This window comes from Schistocerca gregaria, chromosome 6 (assembly GCF_023897955.1).
Source record: "Schistocerca gregaria isolate iqSchGreg1 chromosome 6, iqSchGreg1.2, whole genome shotgun sequence".
Taxonomy (NCBI): Eukaryota; Metazoa; Arthropoda; class Insecta; order Orthoptera; family Acrididae; genus Schistocerca; species Schistocerca gregaria.
Genome location: NC_064925.1, coordinates 386108827 through 386133015, shown reverse-complemented (window position 1 = coordinate 386133015; position 24189 = coordinate 386108827). Strand labels below are relative to the sequence as shown.

Genomic DNA, 24189 nt, shown 5'->3' with positions numbered 1-24189 from the left:
TTCTGGGTACTGATTTCTCAGGATCTATGCACCCAAACTGCGTGAAAGTGTAATCACATGTCAGTTCTAGTATAATATATCTGTCCAATGAATACCCGTTTATCATCTGCATTTCTTCTTGGTGTAGCAATTTTAATGGCCTGTAGTATATGCATTTTAGAGATCAAGTTTACTGGATACTTTTGTCTAATTTTGGTCCATACTACCTCCTCTCACTATATGGAATGCTTTTTTTAACTCCCTGTGTATGGAAACACCTGACCTCTTCAGTGCACTGATACTTCCATAATAATGTCGAGCAAATTGTCGATTTGTGTATACTTGGCGTCAGCAGTTGCTATATCAATAATTTGTGAATACAGGTTTTGCATGTGCAACTACTGCAACGAGTTTTTTCCATCACAATACACGTTTCGTTTTATTCAGTATAAACATCGCCAATGGTTGAGGTTTGTTGTTCGTTTCTTTCATGCAGTGCGGAGGTACTGTCTACATACACATTTCACTCCCTCTTTCTCGCTGGTAGTGTTAATTGACAGTATACTATCTGATCTAAACTATCAGGAAATCCTGGGGTAATGCGGAATTGACCTCTAGATCCCACGAGTGGCCCACGCACAAATATAAAAGGAGGTGGAGAGTATTGTGTTGTCAGTAGAGTAGCTGTAAGAGCAAAAATGGATGGTCGGTAGAGCTCAGTGACTAGTCATCGTATGTCTTCCAAGTAACAAACCCACCAGCGACATTTCAACCCTTCTGTCCAAGTCGACTGTTGGTAATGTGGCGTAGAAACGCGTAGCCTCCACAGCTAAACTAAGACCAAGCGAACCTCACGTACTGACGGACCGTTGAGTGCCTGTGGCCGAGCGGTTCTTGGCGCTTCAGTCCGGAACCGCGCGTGCTGCTACGGTCGCAGGTTCGAATCCTGCCTCGAGCATGGATGTGTGTGATGTCCTTAGGTTAGTTAGGTTTAAGTAGTTCTAAGTCTAGGGGACTGATGAACTCAGATGTTAAGTCCCATAGTGCTTAGAGCCATTCGAACATCAATATTGCAGGGAGTATGAAACTTCCCGGCAGATTAAAACTTTGTGCCGGACCGAGACTCGGGACCTTTGCCTTTTGAGTGAAAGTGCTCTGCCATCTGATGCGAGCTGCTGCGTGGGATTAGCCGAGCGGTCTAAGTCGCTGCAGTCATGGACTGTGCGGCTGGTCCCGGCAGAGGTTCGAGTCCTCCCTTGGGCATGGGTGTGTGTGTTTGTCCTTGGGATAATTTAGGTTAAACAGTGTGTAAGCTTAGGGACTGATAACCTTAGCATTTAAGTCCCATAGGATGCGAGCTACCCAAGCACGACTCACGAGCAGTCATCACACTTACAGTTCTGCCAGTACCTTGTCTCCCACTTTCCAAACTTGACAGAAACTTTTCTTCGGTGGGAGAGGTGGTACTGGCAGAATGGGAGCTGCGAGGAGGGGTCGTGACTCATGCTTGGGTAGCTCAGATGGTAGAGCACTTGCCCGCAAAAGGCTAAGGTCCCGAGTTGGAGCCTCGGTCCGGCACACAGTTTTAATCTGCTAGGGAGTTTCGTATCAGCGCACACTCCGCTGCAGAGTGAAAATCTCATTATATTGCAGAGGGTGTTTGTGAAAAATCGCATGAAACCAGCGAAAGCAATAACTCGTGAGTGTAAAAGTATTACAAGCAGTCCAGCTAGTACAATCACTGTGCATTGGGAGTCCAATAGCCCAGCAGTTCTTGTAAGCGATACATTTCTGTAGCGATGTTAAAATGCGCTTGAGGTGGTGTGAAGAGCGACGGCACTGGCCAGTAGAAGCATGGAGACGAGCGGTTTGGAGCGATGCATCACGCCATATACCCTGTGGAAATCCAGTGGTCGGGTTAGGGTTTGGGGAATGGTTCAGAATGGTTCAAATGGCTCTGAGCGCTATGGTAACTTAACATCTGAGGTCATTGGTCCCCTAGAACTTAGAACTACTTAAACCTAACTAACCTAAGGACATCACATACATCCATGCCCGAGGCAGGATTCGAACCTGCAACTGTAGCGGTCGCGCGGTTCCAGGCTGAAGCGCCTAGAACCGCTCTGCCATATCAGCCGGCTTTGGGGAATGCCTCGAGAACTTTCTCATGTCTAGTGTCAACACTGTAGTACAGATGGAGTGGTGCTTCTGTATGAGTGTGTATTTCGTGGTTAGCGTGTGGTCTCCTTATTGCTCTTAAGAAAACACTAAATGTGGAAGGATATGTATACATTTTACCGAATTGTGTTCTGAGTACAGTAGAGACGATGGCTGTATCAGCATGACAGTGCACTCTTGTCATGAAGCACCATCTGTGAGGCAACGGTTTGGGGCAACAACATTTCCGAAATGGACTGGCCTGCCCACTGTTCGGACTCGAACCCAATGGAACGCCTTTGGGACGAGTTAAAGCGTCTACTTCGCTCCAGACCACAATGTCCAATATGACTACCTTCCCCAATTTCGACACTTGAGGTAGAATGATCTGCCAATCCTCCACATACATTCAGACATCTAACTGAAAGTGTCCCCAGCAGAGTTAAAGCTGTCAAGAAGGTGTAGGGTGGACACATCCTATATTAGTGTCCACTAATATGCGTCCGGATACTTTTGAATAGGTAGTATAAAACAAAAAATCTCATCTCGTCAGTGCACAGATACTTCTGAAATAACGTCTGCCGAATTCTTCATTTGTGAGTACTTGGCGTCGATAGCTGCTATATCAATAAATTATACTGCAATACGGTTTTGCATCCCGGTACACTTTTCATTTTACTGAGTTAAAACGTCGCCAATGCAGGGTTTTCTCATTAGTTTCTTGCTCAGAATGTGCCAAGCACGTTCCACAACAACAACAGTGGTTGCCAACATTTCTTAGATTATTTCCCTTGAGTGCAATTAGACATTAGTTAGTACCCCCGCCCTCCGCCCTCCCTCTCCCACACCCCTGCCTTATGTTGCCCCGCCCCCCTCCTCCACGTTATCACCAACTTTAGCATCTAACTAAACCGTAGAATGAAAGACTTTGCTTGGAACACTTTAGTGAGTGTGTGTGTGTGTGGGGGTGGGGGGGGGGGGGGGGTTGTCAGACGTCAGACAGAGACAGGGAGAGCTAACTATCCACAGTGAGGGTAGACACTTGTTACGAAACATACTTCCCTTGCATTACACCTCTCCATTGTGGCACTTGCTTGTTCTGTACACTGCAACCTCGTTTAAAATCAACCAATTGCTGTTCGTAATTCACTTGATTGCTGCACTCCTTTTTTCTGAACTGGCAGCAATTGGGAAATTGCATACTATTAATGCTTTGTGTCTGATCACAGCCACTAACAGTAATGGTAATAATAATACTGTGTACAGAACAATAGTAGCCCTTATGTAGTTACTGATGTGTCTTGCTGTCAATTAATTCATTTTTGTGCTTTGAAGCGACTAATGAGGCAATTTCTGGACTACTGTAAGTACTATCTACAACATGGAGAAGACATTTTCTTGAGATATTTAGCATTTGTTACTTATACGTCTCACGTATATCATCAGCGATGTACGGGACAAAGCACAACATAAGTGTGTGGTGGGTGGGCTATATGACGAACCTGTAACCTCCACTGCATTAATGCCATAATTAAGAAAAAGTGAATACTGACAACTTACATAATCAGTATTAGAGTCTTACAAAATTGTGATAATGGTAATGATATTTTGAAAATAATTTAGTTTCTTGACTGAAAAAGAATCGAATCGCTTCGTTTTTACCCCTCAGAAAATTTAATTTTAGCACTCAGGGGGTAATTTCCCCCCTTGCACACGAAATTACCTCTTCCTAATTGGCGGTGTACATCAAAGAAATAAGAACTTGTGAGGGCGAAAGGTGAAACTCACAAGACTAGTAATTAAATATAGCGGAAGAGTATGAGGGGAAGGACTCCCCTTCTCCTCCTCCCCTCCTCCTCCCCTGCACGCTTTCTTCTCAGCTGATTGCCGTACGTGTGAGTCGGTTTTATGAAATCAGCACAGTAAGGTGGATAGAGGTGGAGACGTAAAAGAATGGCAGAAAGGAGATCCAAAGACGAGAATGAGTTTCTTCCCTCTCCCGCTCCTCTGTTCCCTCTGCCCTATTTGGGCCTCTATCTAGCGGGAAGTGTTCGCCCTGGACGAAGCCTCATCACATCTTTGTAAGTTGCGGAGGTGTTGTCGAGTCGATATGTCTCCCCAACGCGTTCAGTGTCTATTAGTGGTTATTTATTACACAGATGTGGTGTGAAACAGTCGATCTGATAACTGGTTTCGACCGTTAGGAGCAATTCTCAGACCTATTCAGCTTGGCTACAGTGTAACATGTGAACTTTGTAGTTGTGGATGGCTGCCTCAGTATTAACAGCTTCCTTCGAATCCCATTCCTTGATGCGTCTATGCGTTCAAAAGGAGGAAAGCTATCGCCACACGCCACACGCCCTAACTATATATATAGTTACTACGTTCACTGATACCTAACTGTGGTGCAGTTTTGAGTTAAGTTATAACGGACCATATGGCCAATTTTTTGTTGTACACAAGTAATTTTTAACTATAGCTGCCGACTTTTGTTATGGAACCACACAATTTTCTATTACATTCGAAAGGGTCTTTGAAGAGGACGTGTGGAAGTGAAATGGTCGTGTGACATCAATTACTGGGGACCCCATATGGGGTAGTTCGGCCACCTAGTGTGGATCTTTCTATTTGACACCACTTCGGTGAAATGATGAGGCCAACACAAGCACCCAATCTCCTAACGGGGAAAATTTGCGACCCAGCCGGGAATCGAACATGGGATTTCAGGATCTGGGGCAGCAACACTAAACATCTGATCACGATCTGGAGACTTATGGGTGGGATTTGCTACAAGAGCAACCATGTAATAGCGCCGTAGACTACTGTCCCATAAAAGTCTACCAAAATGAACGAAATGTAAGCAAACACATAACTCATATACAGTTTATATGCATACCCGTACAGTTGAAGACCAGCAGTCTGTGCTCTCCTGCTTTAGCCACTCAGATTTTCAGAATGTATACGTCAGTCTGAAAACTGGACATGGTTTTCATTTATGGAGAATGTCGCCAACTTACTGAACCGATAGTACGGTCGTGTACTGGAAAGTATGCTGATCATGCGAAGCACTAACTGTCTTTGCAAGGACTACGAAAAAAGTTCAAGAAATAGGAAGTTTGAAAAAAAAATACGCCACTGAAAAAATGAGAGTAGCTGATGCAAGAATTAAGTAACATTTTACCAGCGGTAGCAGACAACCTATATTTCACTACAACCATTCAGGAACTTGCATTTGAGATCAGCCAAAGAAGTGTTCTGCGAATACTGGATTCCGATGCATTTTATTGTTTCCCGCTTCACCCCATCGACAGCTTCTTAGCGACGACTTTTAGAATTGGTAAAAGTTCTCGGAATGGTATTTTCGACACCAGAAAATTGATGTGGTGTTTCCATGAAAGATTTACGGAAGAAGCACTGTTGACAACCAGTGGACAAAACCAATCTTACCGATATGCACAACTGGTCAGCTTGAAGACAGAAGTGGATAAGTAACGATCTTTTTCTGTCAACGTGTTGTGTGTGCTTTTCAGTATCTGCAATTCCTGAGAGATATACTGCTACAGTTATTGGAAGTCATCTGTAACACCCCATCTAAATCTGGAATGTCAAAGTGCAGAATAATTCAGCAGCCTAATCTTTTACCTGTGTGACCTTGGCCTAATGGTCGAGGACGATCGGTTTCGACAAGGGAGATAGAGCAATTAGTTTTGGATAGACAGTAATATTTCGCCTGGAAATAAAGGTTTTTGTAATAATTGAGGTCATGGTAAGCTTGCACTATGTAAAGTAACACATTCTCGCTGACCACAAAACAGTCACCATCTTCGTCCTTTACATTTACTGATGACGTATCTCCACTCAGGTCCGATACATCGAAATACTGCCACATGCTAATACACTAATGTGCACATGTGATCCACACAGCAATCCACTGGCCGGCGCGGTTGATTCGAACGCGTAATATCGGCACACTGTATTTCTATATTCGCTTTCTGATAAAACTTCATACTTTTTCTCTCTAATTGGAACTCATAATTCTTACGGCTAGCTGAACGTCAACCCACGGCAATGATATACTCGGCCGATAATACTTCCAATTTACCTCCCTCCATTATTATATAACAACAACGTCACCACTTCTCACTCTGAGCGGTAACAGTCTCTCTGAACCCTTGCATTCGTCGCTCGACAATCGATCCCTTACCTAAGCGAGAACTATGATTATCTCCAAGTAGGGAGTCGTGGATCCCTTGTGCATCTCGCTGGACACAAAGTATTTCAAGTGTTACCAACATGACTGATGCCCATTCGTTCCGCACAGATAGTTACAAACATTCTGAAGAGAACGGTAGGAGGTAATGGATCCGTCGTTGGGTGATCGCAAACTGGTCTGCACGTGCTCCAGACTCAACACATCTTGACTTTTTATCTGTGGGGAAAATTAAAATATGAGGTCTAGAACAACCACTAATGTTTCCTAAATACACGAAATACGGTAAACATAGGCCAGTATTGTGACCATTCCAGGTGAAACTCTACACTCAGTATTGCCTGTCAGGTATCAGCTTACAGCTCAAGGTGAACATTTAGTGCATCTGATATTGTAATTATAATAATAGATACACCAACAGTACCTGAGGTAAGAAGTTGTTTACATTACAACTGCGCAGATGTTTGTAAGAACACATCTCCTGGCTGTTTTGTGTCACAGTTAACTTGTTACTATTTGGTCGAATTCCACACGTTATGTCGTTGTAGTCACCTACGAAGGCTCTTTGAGTTCCATATAAAGTGTGTATAATCAATGAAAAATTGCCGGCGTCATAATTCGATAGATACATATGTAGCGAGTGCCAGAAAATTTGCCCTACTGTCCGTTGCATGTCAGGAAAAACCGCAAATCGATATACAGCGGTTGGTAAAAAACACTGAAGATTTCAGACGCATTTGAACATTTTCTTTTTTGGAGCTCCTGAAGCAGGGAATTGCACGGCGAGCTGGAATTCCAGAACCACTCATCTGTAATGTAAATGCCTGTAACAAAGCCACAAATCATCACTACGGGGCAATAGAAGAATGTCGTTTTGTCGGATGAGTCTTGTTTCCCTCTGCTTTCAACTTATGGCCGAGTTTACGCCCGAAGAACGAAACATGGCAGGGGGTCGGTGGTGATTGGGGCTGCCATATTGTGGTATTCCATGGAAACTGTGGTTACTTTGAAACGTCACATTACTGTCAAGCACTGTGTGAGCAGATTGGGTGATCAGGTCCATTCCATGGTAATGCTGTGTCCGAAGACGACAGGGCCCTGTTCAACAGCTCGCATAGTCCAGGACGAATGGATTGTTCCATAGTTCCTGGCCACAGGAGCCACCAAATCTCAACGCTCTTCGCCTTTGTGGTCTACTTTGGAGAGAAGGATGTTTGATCGCTATCCACTTCCGTCATCGTTACCTGAACTTGGCACTTTTTTGTAGGGAGTGTGGTATAAGATTCCCCTGCAAATCTACGGACCCTGTACTTATCCATCCCTATGAGGATGGAAGCTATTTTGAATGTGAATAGTTTTCTTAAATTGTATTGGGTAGGGTAATGTGTCGTGTTCATAGTATTTTCATATTCCTGCCGGCCCTCTGAAGTTATTCGTTCTGTATATATTTTTGTAGCCTGTCTTACACCGATACAGGTGAATGACAGTCCCTTCACCTCTTCCCCTTATCTTAAGTCGATACACAATAGCTGAGGGCAGCCACACTTTTATAATTATTACTGTCAGATCCAGAGGCCGAGAAGAATCGCTGTACAATTATACTATGTTATTGCTACAACGAAAAACCAATTCAAAGTTGCAAATTTTACTCTTTTATTCACTCGATGACAAGTTTCGGGCCGAGACCCCATCGTAACACAGACAAAAATGGTATTTCCGAAGATGTGAAAACCACGTCAAAAATGTGCAGCGAACAATTACAGCGCATACAGATAGCTGCACGTTTCTGAAATGGGTTTCACATCTTCCAAAATACCGGTTTTGACTATGTTACGATCATTTGAAAGTAGATCTCCGCCGGAAAATAGTCATGGAGTGAATAAAAAAAAGTAAAATTTACAACTATGTACAACCCCCCCCCCCCCCATCTGCCTGCCTTAGGCTGTGGTGTGCCATCTTCATGTCTACTCTACAGTGTAGTGTTTAAGTGAGTGTTCAGTATTGTGCATGCCCCTTTTTACCTGTTGCGAACAAAAACCATACTGTCGCTAGGTGTGATTTTTTATCTCTTGCAAACAGAAACCAGACTATCGCCGTGTTTTTTAACTGTCTGTCTACTATTGTAGTTGTCAACTCACTGTGTGTCTTAATTAGCATCATCAACCCCTTTTTTATACTTCAACTTCCACAACTTTCCACCATTTTACAGTTTTAAAAAGTCACCGTTTTTATCGCCTGTTTTTAATGTTTATTATCTTGTTATTACGTTTTTAACTGTTCTGTAGGCTAAAGAGCGGCGTACTAAGCTGCTGCCAGCCCGCCCCTTCTGCGCGGGGGTGGGGGGAATCGAAACTCAATAAAGGAAAAAGAAAATGATGGTCTGGTTTTTCATTGCATTGATTAACAGAAGTTCCTGAACGATAGCTATTCGGCTATGTTGCAAATTCATATATATATTACTATTATTATTATTATTATTATTATTGTCACTCTCATAACTAAAGAATACTTTTTGTAATAATTATAAAATTTCAGTGGCTCTGTTCAGGTGAGTGCACTGTCATTACTTTTACTTATATTCAGTTTAAGAGTACTTCATTTGTGAGATTACACTCTTAGACATGGGCTCAGCCCCGTAACGTACCATAGTGTCAGTGTACTCTATGAGCTTGTCCTCTGAGACGTCATTCATCTTCTTAGCCTCCTTCAGAAGGTCGCGCAAGAAGTTCTGAAACAAAGTATTTTAGACACATACATGTTAAAACTGTTTCTGAGGGGAAAACAACTGCATTATCTATTGACGATCTCACTTTCGACACTGCTATACTAAATGCGAAGTAAATGAGGTGTCTTAACATGTAGAAATATACGTTAAGTAACTCGTAGCACTTTCTTTGATTAGCTGTCACTTGTAATGTGAAAAATACTGCATGCAGAAAGTACAATATACAATAACACATTTGTGCCATTATTTTACTTGACAGAAAAATTAACGTTCGGATTCGATCCGTTTGCTCATCTTTAACGTAGCCTATTTTTACATCAAGAGTTAAATTGTGCAGTGGTTCAAAGTTTGGAAGACTTATGAAAGAACTAATCTCAAGCATAAGAGAAATCAACCTGTATCAAGATGCTTCATTGAAGAGTGCTTCATACCTGTAATTGTAGCGAACCTTAAACGGAGTGCTTTGAGATTAGAAAACAATGGTCGGAAGTGAACATTTAGATTTTTATTGGCGTGAACATGTATAACCGTACAGTAACACGTTAAGCTCCTACAAACTATCCAAGACAGCTACCGCCAGTCTAAGGGCATATATCACAACAGAATCAATCGTCAGAACTGAACTGTGGGCTTAGAATCATTTTGCCGCCTTGCTTTATACTTCACGCTATATTCTCCAACATATGCACTTCACTTGCAAGTTTACAAGTGGATGTTAATAAAACTCTTCCCTCACATAATCCAGCACCACTCACCTTAGGTTTGTTCTGTGAACAGTCTTTTTTTGTTGTGAATCTTGGGCATCTATCTTTGGCTTAAAAGTTATGGTTACTTATAAATTTCTGCCTGCAGTTATAAATTTCTTCAAATTATAATGATGCCTCTTGCAAACATTCGCATCTCTGGAGATACTTGTAACAATTTGTGCTCTTCCTTGGATAACCAACATTGTTCTTTTTAATTTTTTTACAAAACCTTATTTAACAAATTAAACAAATCTCAGTTTTAAAATAATTGTCAAGCTAGTAACATATTCATAACCTCTGTATGGAAGTTGCTGGAGTACACCTACTTCTTATGCAGTTTGGTTGTCATGAACCGTGGACTTTCAACGAAACACTGCCACTCTTTTTTCCCTACCAGCAAATAACGTTCAGATAGTTTCTGAATTTGATTTTGTACTTTCAGTACCGTCTTAATCTTTTGAGTTTCCCTTAAATGTATGTCGGGAAGTTTACAACGACAATTTGTTTGCCTTTTCTAATTGTCAGATACGCCATACTGCTTTTAGACAATTTATTGCATTATTTAGAGTCCTACGATAAACCTTTCTTCTGGTTTAACGCCATTTTTATCTAAATAAAGGAGGAATTTATTCTTTGCACTGTCGCTAACTTACTTCGAGTGAATAAGTAGTTCTAGCTTTGTCGACATACAAACTTCAATTTCTCGTTACTTATTCACTTTAAATGCAGGCTTGCTCTTTCACGAATTCTTTTGCATAGTTTAGTTTGTAGTCAATATGATTTAACACTATTGGTGCTGAGATACTTTATGGTGTACACGACTACACAAATTGGTTTAATGGTTATTTGATAAGTCTGTTTTGAATGTCTTTGTTGTATTTAATAATAGTGAATTTGCTTTACTTCTTCAATCCATTATGTCTAGTGCCCTTGTTTCTATGGTTAGTATTGTTGTTTGCAATTTGACTCCCATTTCTGTCACAATGGTTGATGACGTTGGTTCTTCGGCAGGTGCTTGCTGTTAATTGGAGGGGATAGCTTTTGCTTTCAATCCCCGGTTTGTTATGTCCTCTGGACCAATCTGGGAAGTCAGTTACTGGATGCAGTGACCTTGTATGGCTTTCGTATATTTTTGCTGCGGACACCTTAGACTATATTGCGACCATTCCACTACGTTGTTGATCACTTGTTGCAATGACTCCTATATCTTCTGCATGTTTACATTGGTAAACTCATATGTGGAGCTACTGTGGACGTTTTTGTTTTTGTGGTTTGAAACAATTTACGGCCACTGGATTCTTATCTCGAAAGACAGACGAGGAGAAAACGTCAAATGCCATTACCTGATTTTCCAGAAACTTAGTAGTTCAGTGGAAGAGGGGTCAAAACAAACGAACACACATGTCAGCTTATCCGTAGATGCTCGACCGCTTACGAGAAGACGACGGTCAGAATTTTCGACATAATTTGAGTGCCCCTCAGCGAGTAGGCAGTTCAGCTGAAAAGGTAGCGTCGCTGCTTCGCAGTTTGGCGTCCTGTGTTCGAAAGCCGATTATTATTTTAATTTTTGTTTTTCATTTATCTATCCATGTCCGTAGAAGATTGCTACATGTATGCTTGCAATATACTCGTATAATGAGATATTGGGATAACATAGTCCTTATTCGTCTAATAAATTTTGTATGTCTGGTGAACGAATTTAAAAAAAATGAGAATATTATTCGAAATTGTTTTCGCTGAAATTCGTGTAGTGTATCTCGACTCATACTCAACTGCAGCGCCAGTTTGCCGCGAAATTATTGCCAACGCGTGAAATCATCAGCAATCTTAACGACGCCCCTCCCGAGTGAAATTCGTACGAAGAAATGTCACTGTGGCAAATCTGTGTTCGCGAAGTACAGGTGGCGTTCGGAATTTCTATTTTTCGGATGTTTCTACTGTAGTAAGCATCCAAGCGAAGAATAAGCATAAGAATAAAACAGGAGAACTAATATAGGAACTGATATGAGAACTAAATATAACTATGTGAGAATTTAAAAATATTGTGACCCTGACAATACCATAGACACATATATTATGTAAAACATGTATGACACATATTGTGAAATCCAGTTGTTATTTTACAGTTAATACAACTTTGTTGTATCCCCTAATTTGTTGAGAAACGTTCGTCTAGTAACCTTCTTCGGACATGGGTAGATAAATGGAAAGAAAATAAATAAAAACATTAATCGGTTTTCTTACACGGGGCGCAAAGCTGAGAGGCTGTGATTCTAGCCACTGTGCCAGCAATTCGGCTTAGATTATCGTGCTCTGAAAGGTAGAGTAACTACGAGCTAGCCGAGATTCTTGTTCACTTATTTTGACTCCTCTTCCACTGAGCAGAGGGTAATTTCAGTATCACTTGGAAGTGATATACATCGAACGCTCGGCTGTCATGGCGCCAGATATCGGTTTTGTTTACCCAGTTGACCCCAAAGACCAGAGGTAACACTAATTTAATTTATCTTACTTGTTATACAAATCTTAATCATCGACAGTTTCGTGTGTTGCGTAAGAAACTTAGAGCACTTCTACTTTGCTGTAGCAAATAAGGGCACTGAAATATGCACAGTACGACACAGTCACGTAACGCATGTCACGACAAAAACCATATTAATCGCAAACAGTATTTACAGATAATCCAGTTCCTGAAGTAGTGACTTCTTGCATATATTATTTAACATGGCAACAGACGGAAATAGTAGTCTGCTGTATCGTCAGTTTATATTTATCAAACCACTGGACTTGCTGAGACGTCAATAACAAGATAATTTTAATCGGAATATAGTGCACTGTCAAAACAAAATCAATAACTAATCCATATCTGCCACCAAGGCAGTCGCTCACTATATATATATATATATCGCTTGCAAGTTATTTCGAAAATTACTGTTAAGTTTCTGGGAAATCGGATTATGGCAATTGTGTCCTCCTCGTGAGTGTAGATACTCTACCGCGTGCAGTGCCGCCGTGAGCTCGCCGCCCCTCCCGTATCACTTCCAAATGTTCAGAACCTGCCACGCGGCTTGGTACTCACCTTCAGCTCGTCGGCCTCGATGTATCCGCTGCCATCTGTGTCGTACTCCCGCCAGATCTGAAACAGTACAAATGCCAGCTCGCGTTACTATTGGTAACTGGCAACCTGGCAGTAGGCCTACAGGAAAAGATTTGTCACTTGTCGGTTCAGAGACTCGCTCGTTTCTTTGTAGAAGTATTATAGGCTTCTCTCTCCACACTTGCACGCACTTAAATCACACACACACAGACACAGACACACACACACACACACACACACACACACACACACACACACACACACACACACACAGAGTCAGGAATGAGAGAATAGGTATCTTTTTGGCCAGACGACCACTAGATAGAGCAGAAAGCTGCACCTTCAGACACAGACATTGTTATGTAGCCAAAGCTTTGTAATATAACTTCAAAATATTTTCTAATACAATTTTTAAATAGAGGCATTCATTTTTTATGCGCTGCAGTCTTTTTCTGTAATTGGAAAGATTAGTGCATATAATTAAGGTTTTCCCAAATGTAAAGACATGCTCCAAGGTACATGATCATGTGGTCATGTACTAGGCACAAATATTGTATTCAAATCTAAAAGCGTTGCAGTCGAGGAAATCTTGTCAGTATTGTTTTTAGTCATATATCTGTTACATTATTACTATGCTACACTCCAATAAGCAGTAAGTGAAGTCAAATTAAACAGAAGTATAATTTTGTCAATAAGTAGTTATGTGATATACTTCAAAGTTGAGGCTATTGGAAATCGATATGAATTTACACTTTTAACACAGATAAAATTTTTAAGACGTCAAAGAAACTCAGTTAATTTACAAATATTCCATGTACCATGGTAAAAGAACATCCGTTTCGAAGTACAAGATGGTACCCGACTGATACTTGTATACAAGGTGATTTTTTCCACCGTATGTGAAGGATCTGCGCTAGCAGAACAGAAATTCGGAAAACACAAGTGCGAACAATTTATTGCACTCACAAAAACAAAACAATACTACAATCTCCAAAAGAACAACCGACTCGATCCCAACAGCGGATCGACACAAATACAATATAACAAACAATAATTATAACAGAAAAGACCAGAATCTTCACGGGGAGCGAACACAAGCAATTCTACAACATCAAGAGATTCGTGGACTACACCAGGATATCGGCCAGATAGAAAAGACGTCTGCCCGTGACTGCTGGGCAACAGCTCTGTGTCCTTCCAAGCCCACATTTCTATGCATCACGAACTGGATGGTGCAATGTATGCCTATTTCTTAATAAATGTTTAACAGATTCTTACACAAGATGTCCGGCACATAGCACGCGTGGAGTGGTAGCGGTATTAAATAGAAAATTTAATGACAGGTGGATTGGTCGCAGAAGTACCATACTATTACCTGCACGTTCACCGGACCTTACATCTCCGGACTTCTTTCTTTGGGGAAAATTGAAAGATATTTGTTATTGTGATCCACCGACAACGCCTGAAAACATTCGTCAGCCCTTTGTCAGTATATGTGCGACAATTACTGAAGGCGATCTACTCGATGTTGAGAGGAATTTAGTCATGCATATTTCGAAATGCATTGAAATTGGAGGACATCATTTTAAGCGTTTATTTCATTAATGAGGTTATTACAGTTGCTCACGCAGTAACAGCATGCGTTCCCATAAAGGTAAATGTGCCACTTTGGAGCAACAGAAATAAAGTCAAAACGTAACTACTTTTGTTACCAACTGTTCATCTAAATTGGTGAGGCATATTATAAGTATTGGAATATTACAGCGCCGTCCATCACAAAGCGAAACAAATGTTCCATATCAAACATTCTTATTTATCTACATACCATACGAACACACACATTAAATAAGTTTTGCATCTCTTCGGTTCAGAGAGATCCGAAAGATGTACAGAAAAAGGGAATAGAGATAAACATAAACATTTCCGCCCTTTTTATGCTCATGGAAACCACAAATTGCATGTTGTACCACCATTCAGCGAGACCTTCAGAGGTGGTGGTTCAGATTTCTGTACACACCGGTATATCTAATACTCAGTAGCACGTCCTCTTGCATCGATGCATGCCTGTATTCGTCGTGGCATACTATCCACAAGTTCATCAAGGCACTGTTCGTCCAGAGTGTCCCACTCCTCAACGGCGATTCGTCGTAGATCCCTCATAGTGGTCCATAAACAGCCATTTTCAATCTATCCCAGGCATGTTCGGTAGGGTTGATGTCTGGCGAACATGCTGGCCACTATAGTCGTGCGATGTCGTTATCCTGAAGGAACTCTTTCACAAGATGTGTACGATGGGGGGCGCGAATTGTTGTGAATGAAGACGAATGCCTCTCCAATTTGCTGCCGATTAGGTTGCACTATCGGTCGGAGGCTGGCATTTACGTATCGTACAGCCATTACGGCGCCTTCCAAAACATCCAGCGGCGTGTGTCAATCCCACATCCAAGGATTCCGGAACCTGTACAGAAAACTGGAACGGAGATCAACATAGACATAATTTCCGCCCTTTTTATTGCTCATGAAAATCACACATTGCATTTTGTACCACCACAAAGCGAGACCTTCAGAGGTGATGGTCTAGATTGCTTACACACCCTTAAATCTAATATCCAGTAACACGCCCTGTATTCGTCGTGGCATACTATCCACAAGTTCTTCAAGGTACAGTTGGTCCAGATTGTCCCTCTCCTCAACGGCGATTCGGAGTAGATCCATCAGAGTGGTTGGTGGGTCACGTCGTCCATACACAGCTCTTTTCAATGTATCCCTGGCATGTCCGATAGGGTTCATGTCTGGAGAACATGCTGGCCACTCTAGGAGAGCGATGTCGTTGTCCTGAAGGAAGTGATTCACAAGATGTGCACGATGGGGGCGTGAATTGTCATCCATGAAGACGAATGCCTCGCCAACATGCTGCTGATATAGTTGCACTATCGGTCGGGGGATGGCATTCACGTATCGTCCAGGTGTTACGGTGCCTTCCATGACCACCAGCGGCATACGTCGGCAACACATAATGTCACCCCAAAACAGCAGGGAACCTCCTCCTTGTTGCACTCGCTGGACAGGGCGTCTAAGGCGGTCAGCCTGACTGGATTACCTCCAAACACCTCTCTGATGATTGGTTGAAGTCATATGCGACACTCATCGGCGAAAAGAACGTGATGTCAATCCTGAGCGGTCCATCCGGCATGTTGTTGGGCCCATCTGTACCGCCCTGCTTGGTGTTGTGGTTTGCAAAGATGGACCTCGCCATGCACGTCGGGAGTGAAGTTGCTCATCATGCAGCCTATTGCGCACAGTTCGGCTCGTAATACGACGTCTTGTGGCTGCACGAAAAGCATTATTCAACATGGTGGCGTTGCTTTCAGGGTCCCTCCGAGCCATAATCCGTAGATAGCGGTCATCCATTGCATTAGTACCCCTTGCGCGGCCTGAGCGAGGCATGTCATCGACAGTTCCCGTGTCTTTGTATCTCCTCCATGTCCGAACAACATCGCTTACGCCTGGACGCTTCCCTTCTTGAGCGCCCTTCCTGGCACAGAGTAACAATGCGGACGCGATCGAACCGCATAGTTAAACTATAGACAACACTAGCTGTGTACATCCTTCCTGGTGGAATGACTGGAGCTGATCGGCTGTCGGACTCCCTCTGTCTAATACAGATTCTCGTGCATGGTTGTTTATATCTTTCGGCGGGTTTAGTGACATCTCTGAACAGTAAAAGGAACTGTGTCTGTGGTACAATATCCACAGTCAACTTCTATCTTCAGGAGTTCTGGTAACCGAGGTGATGCGAAATATACACTCCTGGAAATTGAAATAAGAACACCGTGAATTCATTGTCCCAGGAAGGGGAAACTTTATTGACACATTCCTGGGGTCAGATATATCACATGATCACACTGACAGAACCACAGGCACATAGACACAGGCAACAGAGCATGCACAATGTCGGCACTAGTACAGTGTATATCCACCTTTCGCAGCAATTCAGGCTGCTATTCTCCCATGGAGACGATCGTAGAGATGCTGGATGTAGTCCTGTGGAACGGCTTGCCATGTCATTTCCACCTGGCGCCTCAGTTGGACCAGCGTTCGTGCTGGACGTGCAGACCGCGTGAGACGACACTTCATCCAGTCCCAAACATGCTCAATGGGGGACAGATCCGGAGATCTTGCTGGCCAGGGTAGTTGACTTACACCTTCTAGAGCACGTTGGGTGGCACGGGATACATGCGGACGTGCATTGTCCTGTTGGAACAGCAAGTTCCCTTGCCGGTCTAGGAATGGTAGATCAATGGGTTCGATGACGGTTTGGATGTACCGTGCACTATTCAGTGTCCCCTCGACGATCACCAGAGGTGTACGGCCAGTGTACGAGATCGCTCCCCACACCATGATGCCGGGTGTTGGCCCTGTGTGCCTCGGTCGTATGCAGTCCTGATTGTGGCGCTCACCTGCACGGCGCCAAACACGCATACGACCATCATTGGCACCAAGGCAGAAGCGACTCTCATCGCTGAGGACGACACGTCTCCATTCGTCCCTCCATTCACGCCTGTCGCGACACCACTGGAGGCGGGCTGCACCATGTTGGGGCGTGAGTGGAAGACGGCCTAACGGTGTGCGGGACCGTAGCCCAGCTTCATGGAGACGGTTGCGAATGGTCCTCGCCGATACCCCAGGATCAACAGTGTCCCTAATTTGCTGGGAAGTGGCGGGGCGGTCCCCTACGGCTCTGCGTAGGATCCTACGGTCTTGGCGTGCATCCGTGCGGCGCTGCGGTCCGGTCCCAGGTCGACGGGCACGTGCACCTTCCGCCGACCACTGGCGACAACATCGATGTACTGTGGAGACCTCACGCCCCACGTGTTGAGCAATTCGGCGGTACGTCCACCCGGCCTCCCGCATGCCCACTATACGCCCTCGCTCAAAGTCCGTCAACTGCACATACGGTTCACGTCCACGCTGTCGCGGCATGCTACCAGTGTTAAAGACTGCGATGGAGCTCCGTATGCCACGGCAAACTGGCTGACACTGACGGCGGCGATGCACAAATGCTGCGCAGCTAGCGCCATTCGACGGCCAACACCGTGGTTCCTGGTGTGTCCGCTGTGCCGTGCGTGTGATCATTGCTTGTACAGCCCTCTCGCAGTGTCCGGAGCAAGTATGGTGGGTCTGACACACCGGTGTCAATGTGTTCTTTTTTCCATTTCCAGGAATATATATATATATATATATATATATATATATATATATATATATATATATATATATATGTGTGTGTGTGTGTGTGTGTGTGTGTGTGTATGCGTGAATGTGTGGCAGAAAGAGCAGACATCTCATATATATAATTAAGGCCAGACGGCCAATGATCACTTCAGCGCAGATGCACACTACGCTCAATCTCTTACAGCAGGGCCCGCCAGAAATTCTGCACGCGTGCGGTGCTCCTGCACATGTGCAACTTCCGGGTCGCAGCGTGCACGCCGCAGCCGTCTGCGTTCATGTAGTGCATGTTTCTACCCACAGATGTCGCTCTATCCACTTGCTGGGATACTCTGTACCGGCGCATTCTAGTGCTCTTTCCACAGCTTGCAAGCCAACCACGGGAAGGTATTTCGCGTATTAAACATTTAAAATACTGTCACAGTCTACTCATTGAGACGTCTACTTTTATGTTAACAGTGTAACCCAGTAAGACATGTAATACAGTTATCAACCGTGGGTTTTTATTAAGGGAGGCTTGACTGACGGCACGTAAATACGAGTAATGTTTTTGATCTCACTATTTAAGAATGAGAGCACTTAGCGACTTCCAACGAACCTTATTCATGATTTGAAATAACATTAAACTAATGCAAGGTTTCCTATAACTAATTCTCGGTGCTCTCAGTTACACCCATATAATTTCTGTCTCACTGACCTCTCGATGATCATCTGTTATTTCAATACCATTATTGCTACATCTTTCATCAGCTCCGTCTGAAATCTGCATAATAACCGACAATTAGATGAATGTTACGTTTTATCGACTTCAGCTGAGCTTAGCCCTTCACACATTAAAAAAAAATCCCTAAATGTAAGTATACATTGGAGCAATCGGTTTAATGACCAACTTTTCTGATAATAATGTAACATGGAGCAGAATGAGCACTAACGCACATGTAGTAAACAATAATTTTTAATTATGAAAGAAATAAATCCAAACACGTTTATCACCGGTCGTGAGAAATGATAATCGAGTTGATGTGTCTCATCCTTTTTCTTAAGGACATTTAATTTTGCTTGTCGTTCTTCACTCTTGAGTACACTACACTCGTCTTTGTGATATGTATTGTAGTGTCATTCAATCTAAAACTTACGCTGGCCGCCTATTATTCGGCGGCATAGCAAACACTGAGTTTTCACCAACGGATACAAAAAAGAGTTGCAGTTCCCAGTCATTTTTAAACGACTGAGAACATAGATCTCCCGTCCTTTGCTTTTTCACAGTACCTGCCATTTCTGAGTACTTCTCTGTTAAGGTTACGGTTACGAGGGGTAAACGAGACTAGGTGTGCTGCGCTCTTGCTTGTACCACATAAACAGTGACGTGGAGCCGCCACCGTACATTTAGGACACATGTCTAATAACAGATGTCGCTGTCGCACACGTGCGCACATGTGCAGCACTTCCGCACGTCTGCACACTGTGCAGCGTTTGGCCGGCCCTGTCTTACGGGAATCGGTGAAATGCCACGAGTAGTGAGCATCATGGGTAAGGGGCACAATATTAGTAGTTTGTGGATAAGCTGAGAATTCGCGTCTGATGGGACTCGTGCTAGGAAAGCCTCTACAGCTGCGCTGGCTACTGTGACAGAATGGCACAATGATCAGAACATTTTTGTAGTAAGTAGACGAGCTGGGTTCGAATCCCAGTCGGGTACAAATTTTCAACTGTCACCATTGATTTCAATTATTGCCTACTCGCAGACTGTAATTCCTTTCTGTCTTAAGTATAACTTTACCGTCGACACGTTATACAACTAGTTTTAAAAATACATAGAATTTTACTCGTCAAAATGTTCTGTAACGGAAGAATTAATAATATATTCTAAACAGATCTAATATACTGTAGATATTTAAACGCACAGAAATTGAAATTTTTACAAATGCTGCGCAAAACACTACCTCCTGTCTAGGAGTAACAAAAACAAGAAAATGGCGGAAAATGCTTATAGTGCGCATTCCTTCATGCGATTCTAAAATCAGACGATAGGCGTAAGTACCGACCAAGAAACACCAGTGTGTTCCTAGGTATACTATCCTCAAGGTACAACACCCTCCGCTGTTAAATTGAACGCGTTAATAAGGACACTAGCAAAGAATTAGTCACTAACACGAGAGACGGTACGGTAAACGTTAACACCGCGTTTAACCTGATAATCTCAGTTCGACTAGTGTTGCGGCTCTGTTGTACTCGACCTTTTTTCCGGTCGAACAAGATTGCAATGTTTTATTCTAGACAAAGAAAATAACTACTACATTATTGTACTGTTCTGAACCATGCAAGGGTCTAAATTAAAAGGGCTATTTTTTCCAAGTTTCGATCGTTCACGAAATTAAAAACACAGTGAGAACCCGATGAAGCTTTGCGCAGATGTGTTGTGCAGTGTCGTTGGTATATTCGTCGAACGCTTCACGTCGAGGTCTCAGTTCTGACCGCACAGTGAGCACGCGAAGATGCCCAGAACAGTGGAGTTTCTCGCCAGGTGTGAAGAACCTGCTTTCATTCGATTTCTTCATGGCGAGGGCTGGCCGGAGTGGCCGAGCGGTTCTAGGCGCTACAGTCTGGAACCGCGCGACCGCTGCGCTCGCAGGTTCGAATCTTGCCTCCGGCATGGATGTGTGTGATGTCATGAGGTTAGTTAGGTTTAAGTAAGTTCTAAGTTCTAGGGGATTGATGACCTCAGAAGTTGAATCCCATTGTGCTCAGAGCCATGAGCCATTCTTCATGGCGAGGAGTTTCACCTGATTTCACGCATCCCTCATGACGTAACTGTCATGTGTGACAGCAAAATACGGCAATGGTGAAGGAATTTGTAAGCAGAATGCAAAGACTTTCGTGGTGCGGACCGTCAGGGAAGGAAGCGAGTTTCGACCGACGATGCTGTTTAGCGAGTGGAACAGGCGAGTCTAGGAAATCGTCTACGAAGAACAATTCATATCAAGCGAAGAGGAACGCTACCATCAGTCATTGCCATTCTTTATGACTGTGCTGAACTACACACTGCGGCTGCAACAAAGATACTCCTGCAGCGTTTTGATGGTATGTGTTTGATGACCCGCCATACAGTCTAGACTTGGCTCCACCTGATTTTCATCTCTTCACTCATATGAAACACTGGCTACGAGGAAAAATGGTTCAAATGGCTCTGAGCACTATGCTGCATCTGAGGTCATCAGTCCCCTAGAAATGGTTCAAATGGCTCTGAGCACTATGCAACATCTGAGGTTATCAATCCCCTAGAACTTAGAACGACTTAAATCTAATTAACGTAAGGACATCACATACATCCATGCCCGAGGCAGGATTCGAACCTGCGACCGTAGCGATCGTGCGGTTCCAGAGTGTAGCGCCTTGAACCGCTCGGCCACCCCGGCCGGATTTCCCCTAGAACTTAGAACTACTCAAACATAACTAACCTAAGGACATCACGCACATCAATGCCCGAGGCAGGATTCGAACTTGCGACCGTAGCGGTCGCGCGGTTCCAGACTAAAGCGCCTAGAACTGCCTGGCCACCTGGCCCGGCACTACGAGGACAGTATTTTGGCACAGACAGCGAAGTTGCGAACGGTGTACCGAAATGGCGGAAAGCACAGGCGGCTGCTTCCTACGACGAGGATATTGGAACCTTGGTACCACACTACCACTATTTCTTATGTCTTAGTGGAAACTATGTAGTAAAGTAGCTGGAAGGTAAAGCTAAATTTGTCAATAAAACATTTTTGATTTCACTGTGGTTTCCAGTTCGTGACCGATCGACCTTGAAAAAATAAAGTAGCCCGAATATTAATGTAACAAAGTAGCACGAAGGCAGCTGATCTTGTTCGTTGACTGGATCAGGCGATTCGAGAAAATCGTCTATGAAGTACAAGTCATAGCAAGCGAAGAGGAACGCTTTCATCGGGCGTTTTCCTTCTTTATGACTATGCTAAGCGACACGCTGCAGCTGTAATAAAGGTGTTCCTGTAGCGTTCTCGATGGTGTGTATTTGATAATCCAGCACACCGCCCGAACTTGGCTCTACCTGATTTTCATCTCTTCGCTCATATAAACTACTGGCCATGGGGACAGAATTTTAGCACAGACAACACCTGCAGACCAGCACAGAGTATTGGCGGGAAGCAGAGGCGGCTTTCTTCTACGACCAGGGTATTGGAAAATTGGTACCACCCTTCGACAAATGCGTATGTTTCATTCGACAAATGCATGTTTCAGCGGCGACCATGTAATGAAGTAGCTGGAAGGTACTGGAATAGCTAAACTTGCAAATAAAACATTTTTGGTTTTCACTGTGGTTTACTATTCGTGACTGATCGGGCCTTGAAAAAAAAAAAATAGCCTGCATATTAAAGTAAAAGAGTAGGGAAAAAGACGATCATTGAGGGCGTTTCTTAACGGGAATAGCAAAGAGGTGGAAGAGAGTCGGTCCTTTGTGACAGAAGTAGGCAGAAGGATGCCGGAGGTGGGGGTTCGCTGTTGTGACACGGGGCGTTAGTGGCTGCCGGCAGTGGTCTTTGGTGTGGTCCGACGAAGATGGCCGGGACACTGAGTCCCACTTGACACAGCTATTCACGACAACGCATCTGCTGCCATCGTGGACACTCCATCCAGATTTACGGGCTATTTCAACTCGTAACTCCTACGCTGTGTGAAGGCATTGCTAATTACGCATATAATTTTTTTTCGTGATTTTCTTTAGATTTCTATTCTTTTTCTTTTGTTCATATGGGCATTTCTGATTGTGATTATGTAACATTCTACTGTGGTTTTTAAATATAAAGATGTAATTGTGGTTATTTCGTTTGCCAATGGATAAATATGTTCCTTGCTTTGTACCTGTGGTAAAGTTTGTAAAGTTCTCTTTTGGAATATTATTAATTGTAAAAAATGCAGTCAATAACATTTATAAATATTTATGTAATTTACGATAACGATATAACATCTATAGACAGGGGACAGCGATAGTGATATCGATAGGTTGTTGTGTAGTAGAGGGGATGGTGGATGGTGTGTCTGTGAAGCGTGCGCGGAAAAATAGTACTGTGTTTTATGAAAAGCATACAAAATTGTATGGGCAGTGATACCGAACTATCAGATTGTTAATTCTCTTTACCACTGCGGTATGTAATGCCGTCGCCAGCGAACTTTAAGAGCAAATAAACCGGACTGTGAAAGTGCCACTAACAATACTTTGTTGTGGCCGACACAAACAGTGCTTTTACGCGAATGAACTTTGCTGGTATTGGTTTTGGGTGGTGGAAGTGTTGTCTATCACATTCTATCAAGCAGTGAAAGTGAAGACTTTAATTAACTGTGCAATATAAATGACTTTCAGTGAAGTTTGAAATGCGAGAACAGAGTCGACATTGTTTACGGTGTTCTTCGCACACAAGAACAATTCTATGAACTGTGCATTTGTGGCTAGGACTATATGAATGTGACGAACTATGTAATTATGGGCGATAGCGTCACGGACAGTGCATAAAGTGTAAAAAAACGAGCGATGTCTACGTAACGTACTTTGAAAGAGAGGACATGTCAACAACGGTCATATACTGGCGTCTCGTGGTTTGTTAATCACCACGGGGTTAATGATACAGCTGTGCCGGAACTTTATTTGCGTTTCGCCGGAGAAGATTAACCAGCTGAACTGCCTGTATCCTGCTCTCATCATCGTAACCCGCCGACATCGTGCTGCCCAACCAAACGCTTCGTATGCAACAAAAAGTTAAGAGATTTCGCCGAACGCTATCCCCTGACCTAGAAACTTTCTTTCTCTATTAAAAGTATAAGAATTGCAGACTCTATTCAAATAAATTCTTTGTTTAGTTTATGTTTGCTTTCTGCTAACGAAAATAAAATTACAATCAGTGAATTAAAAGTTGCCTGGTTGTCATTGTTCAAACACCAGTAAATATAAACTTCTTCTTCTCATTAGAACTAATTCTCCTTGAATGTCAAAATTATTGTAGTTATTTTATGTAGTTTTATGTATTGTTAT

General features: G+C 43.2%; 1 protein-coding gene across 1 annotated transcript in view; it reads right to left on the bottom strand.

The window, feature by feature from the left end:
- Positions 1–24189, bottom strand: part of LOC126278893 (calbindin-32) — a 1341317-nt gene that overhangs the window by 81089 nt on the left and 1236039 nt on the right. Inside the window, exons 6-7 of the mRNA XM_049979167.1 lie at positions 12897–12953; positions 8991–9074 (exon numbers count right to left, since the gene is read on the bottom strand). Of these exons, the coding sequence (XP_049835124.1) occupies positions 8991–9074; positions 12897–12953 (141 nt within the window). The remainder of the gene's footprint in view (positions 1–8990; positions 9075–12896; positions 12954–24189) is intronic.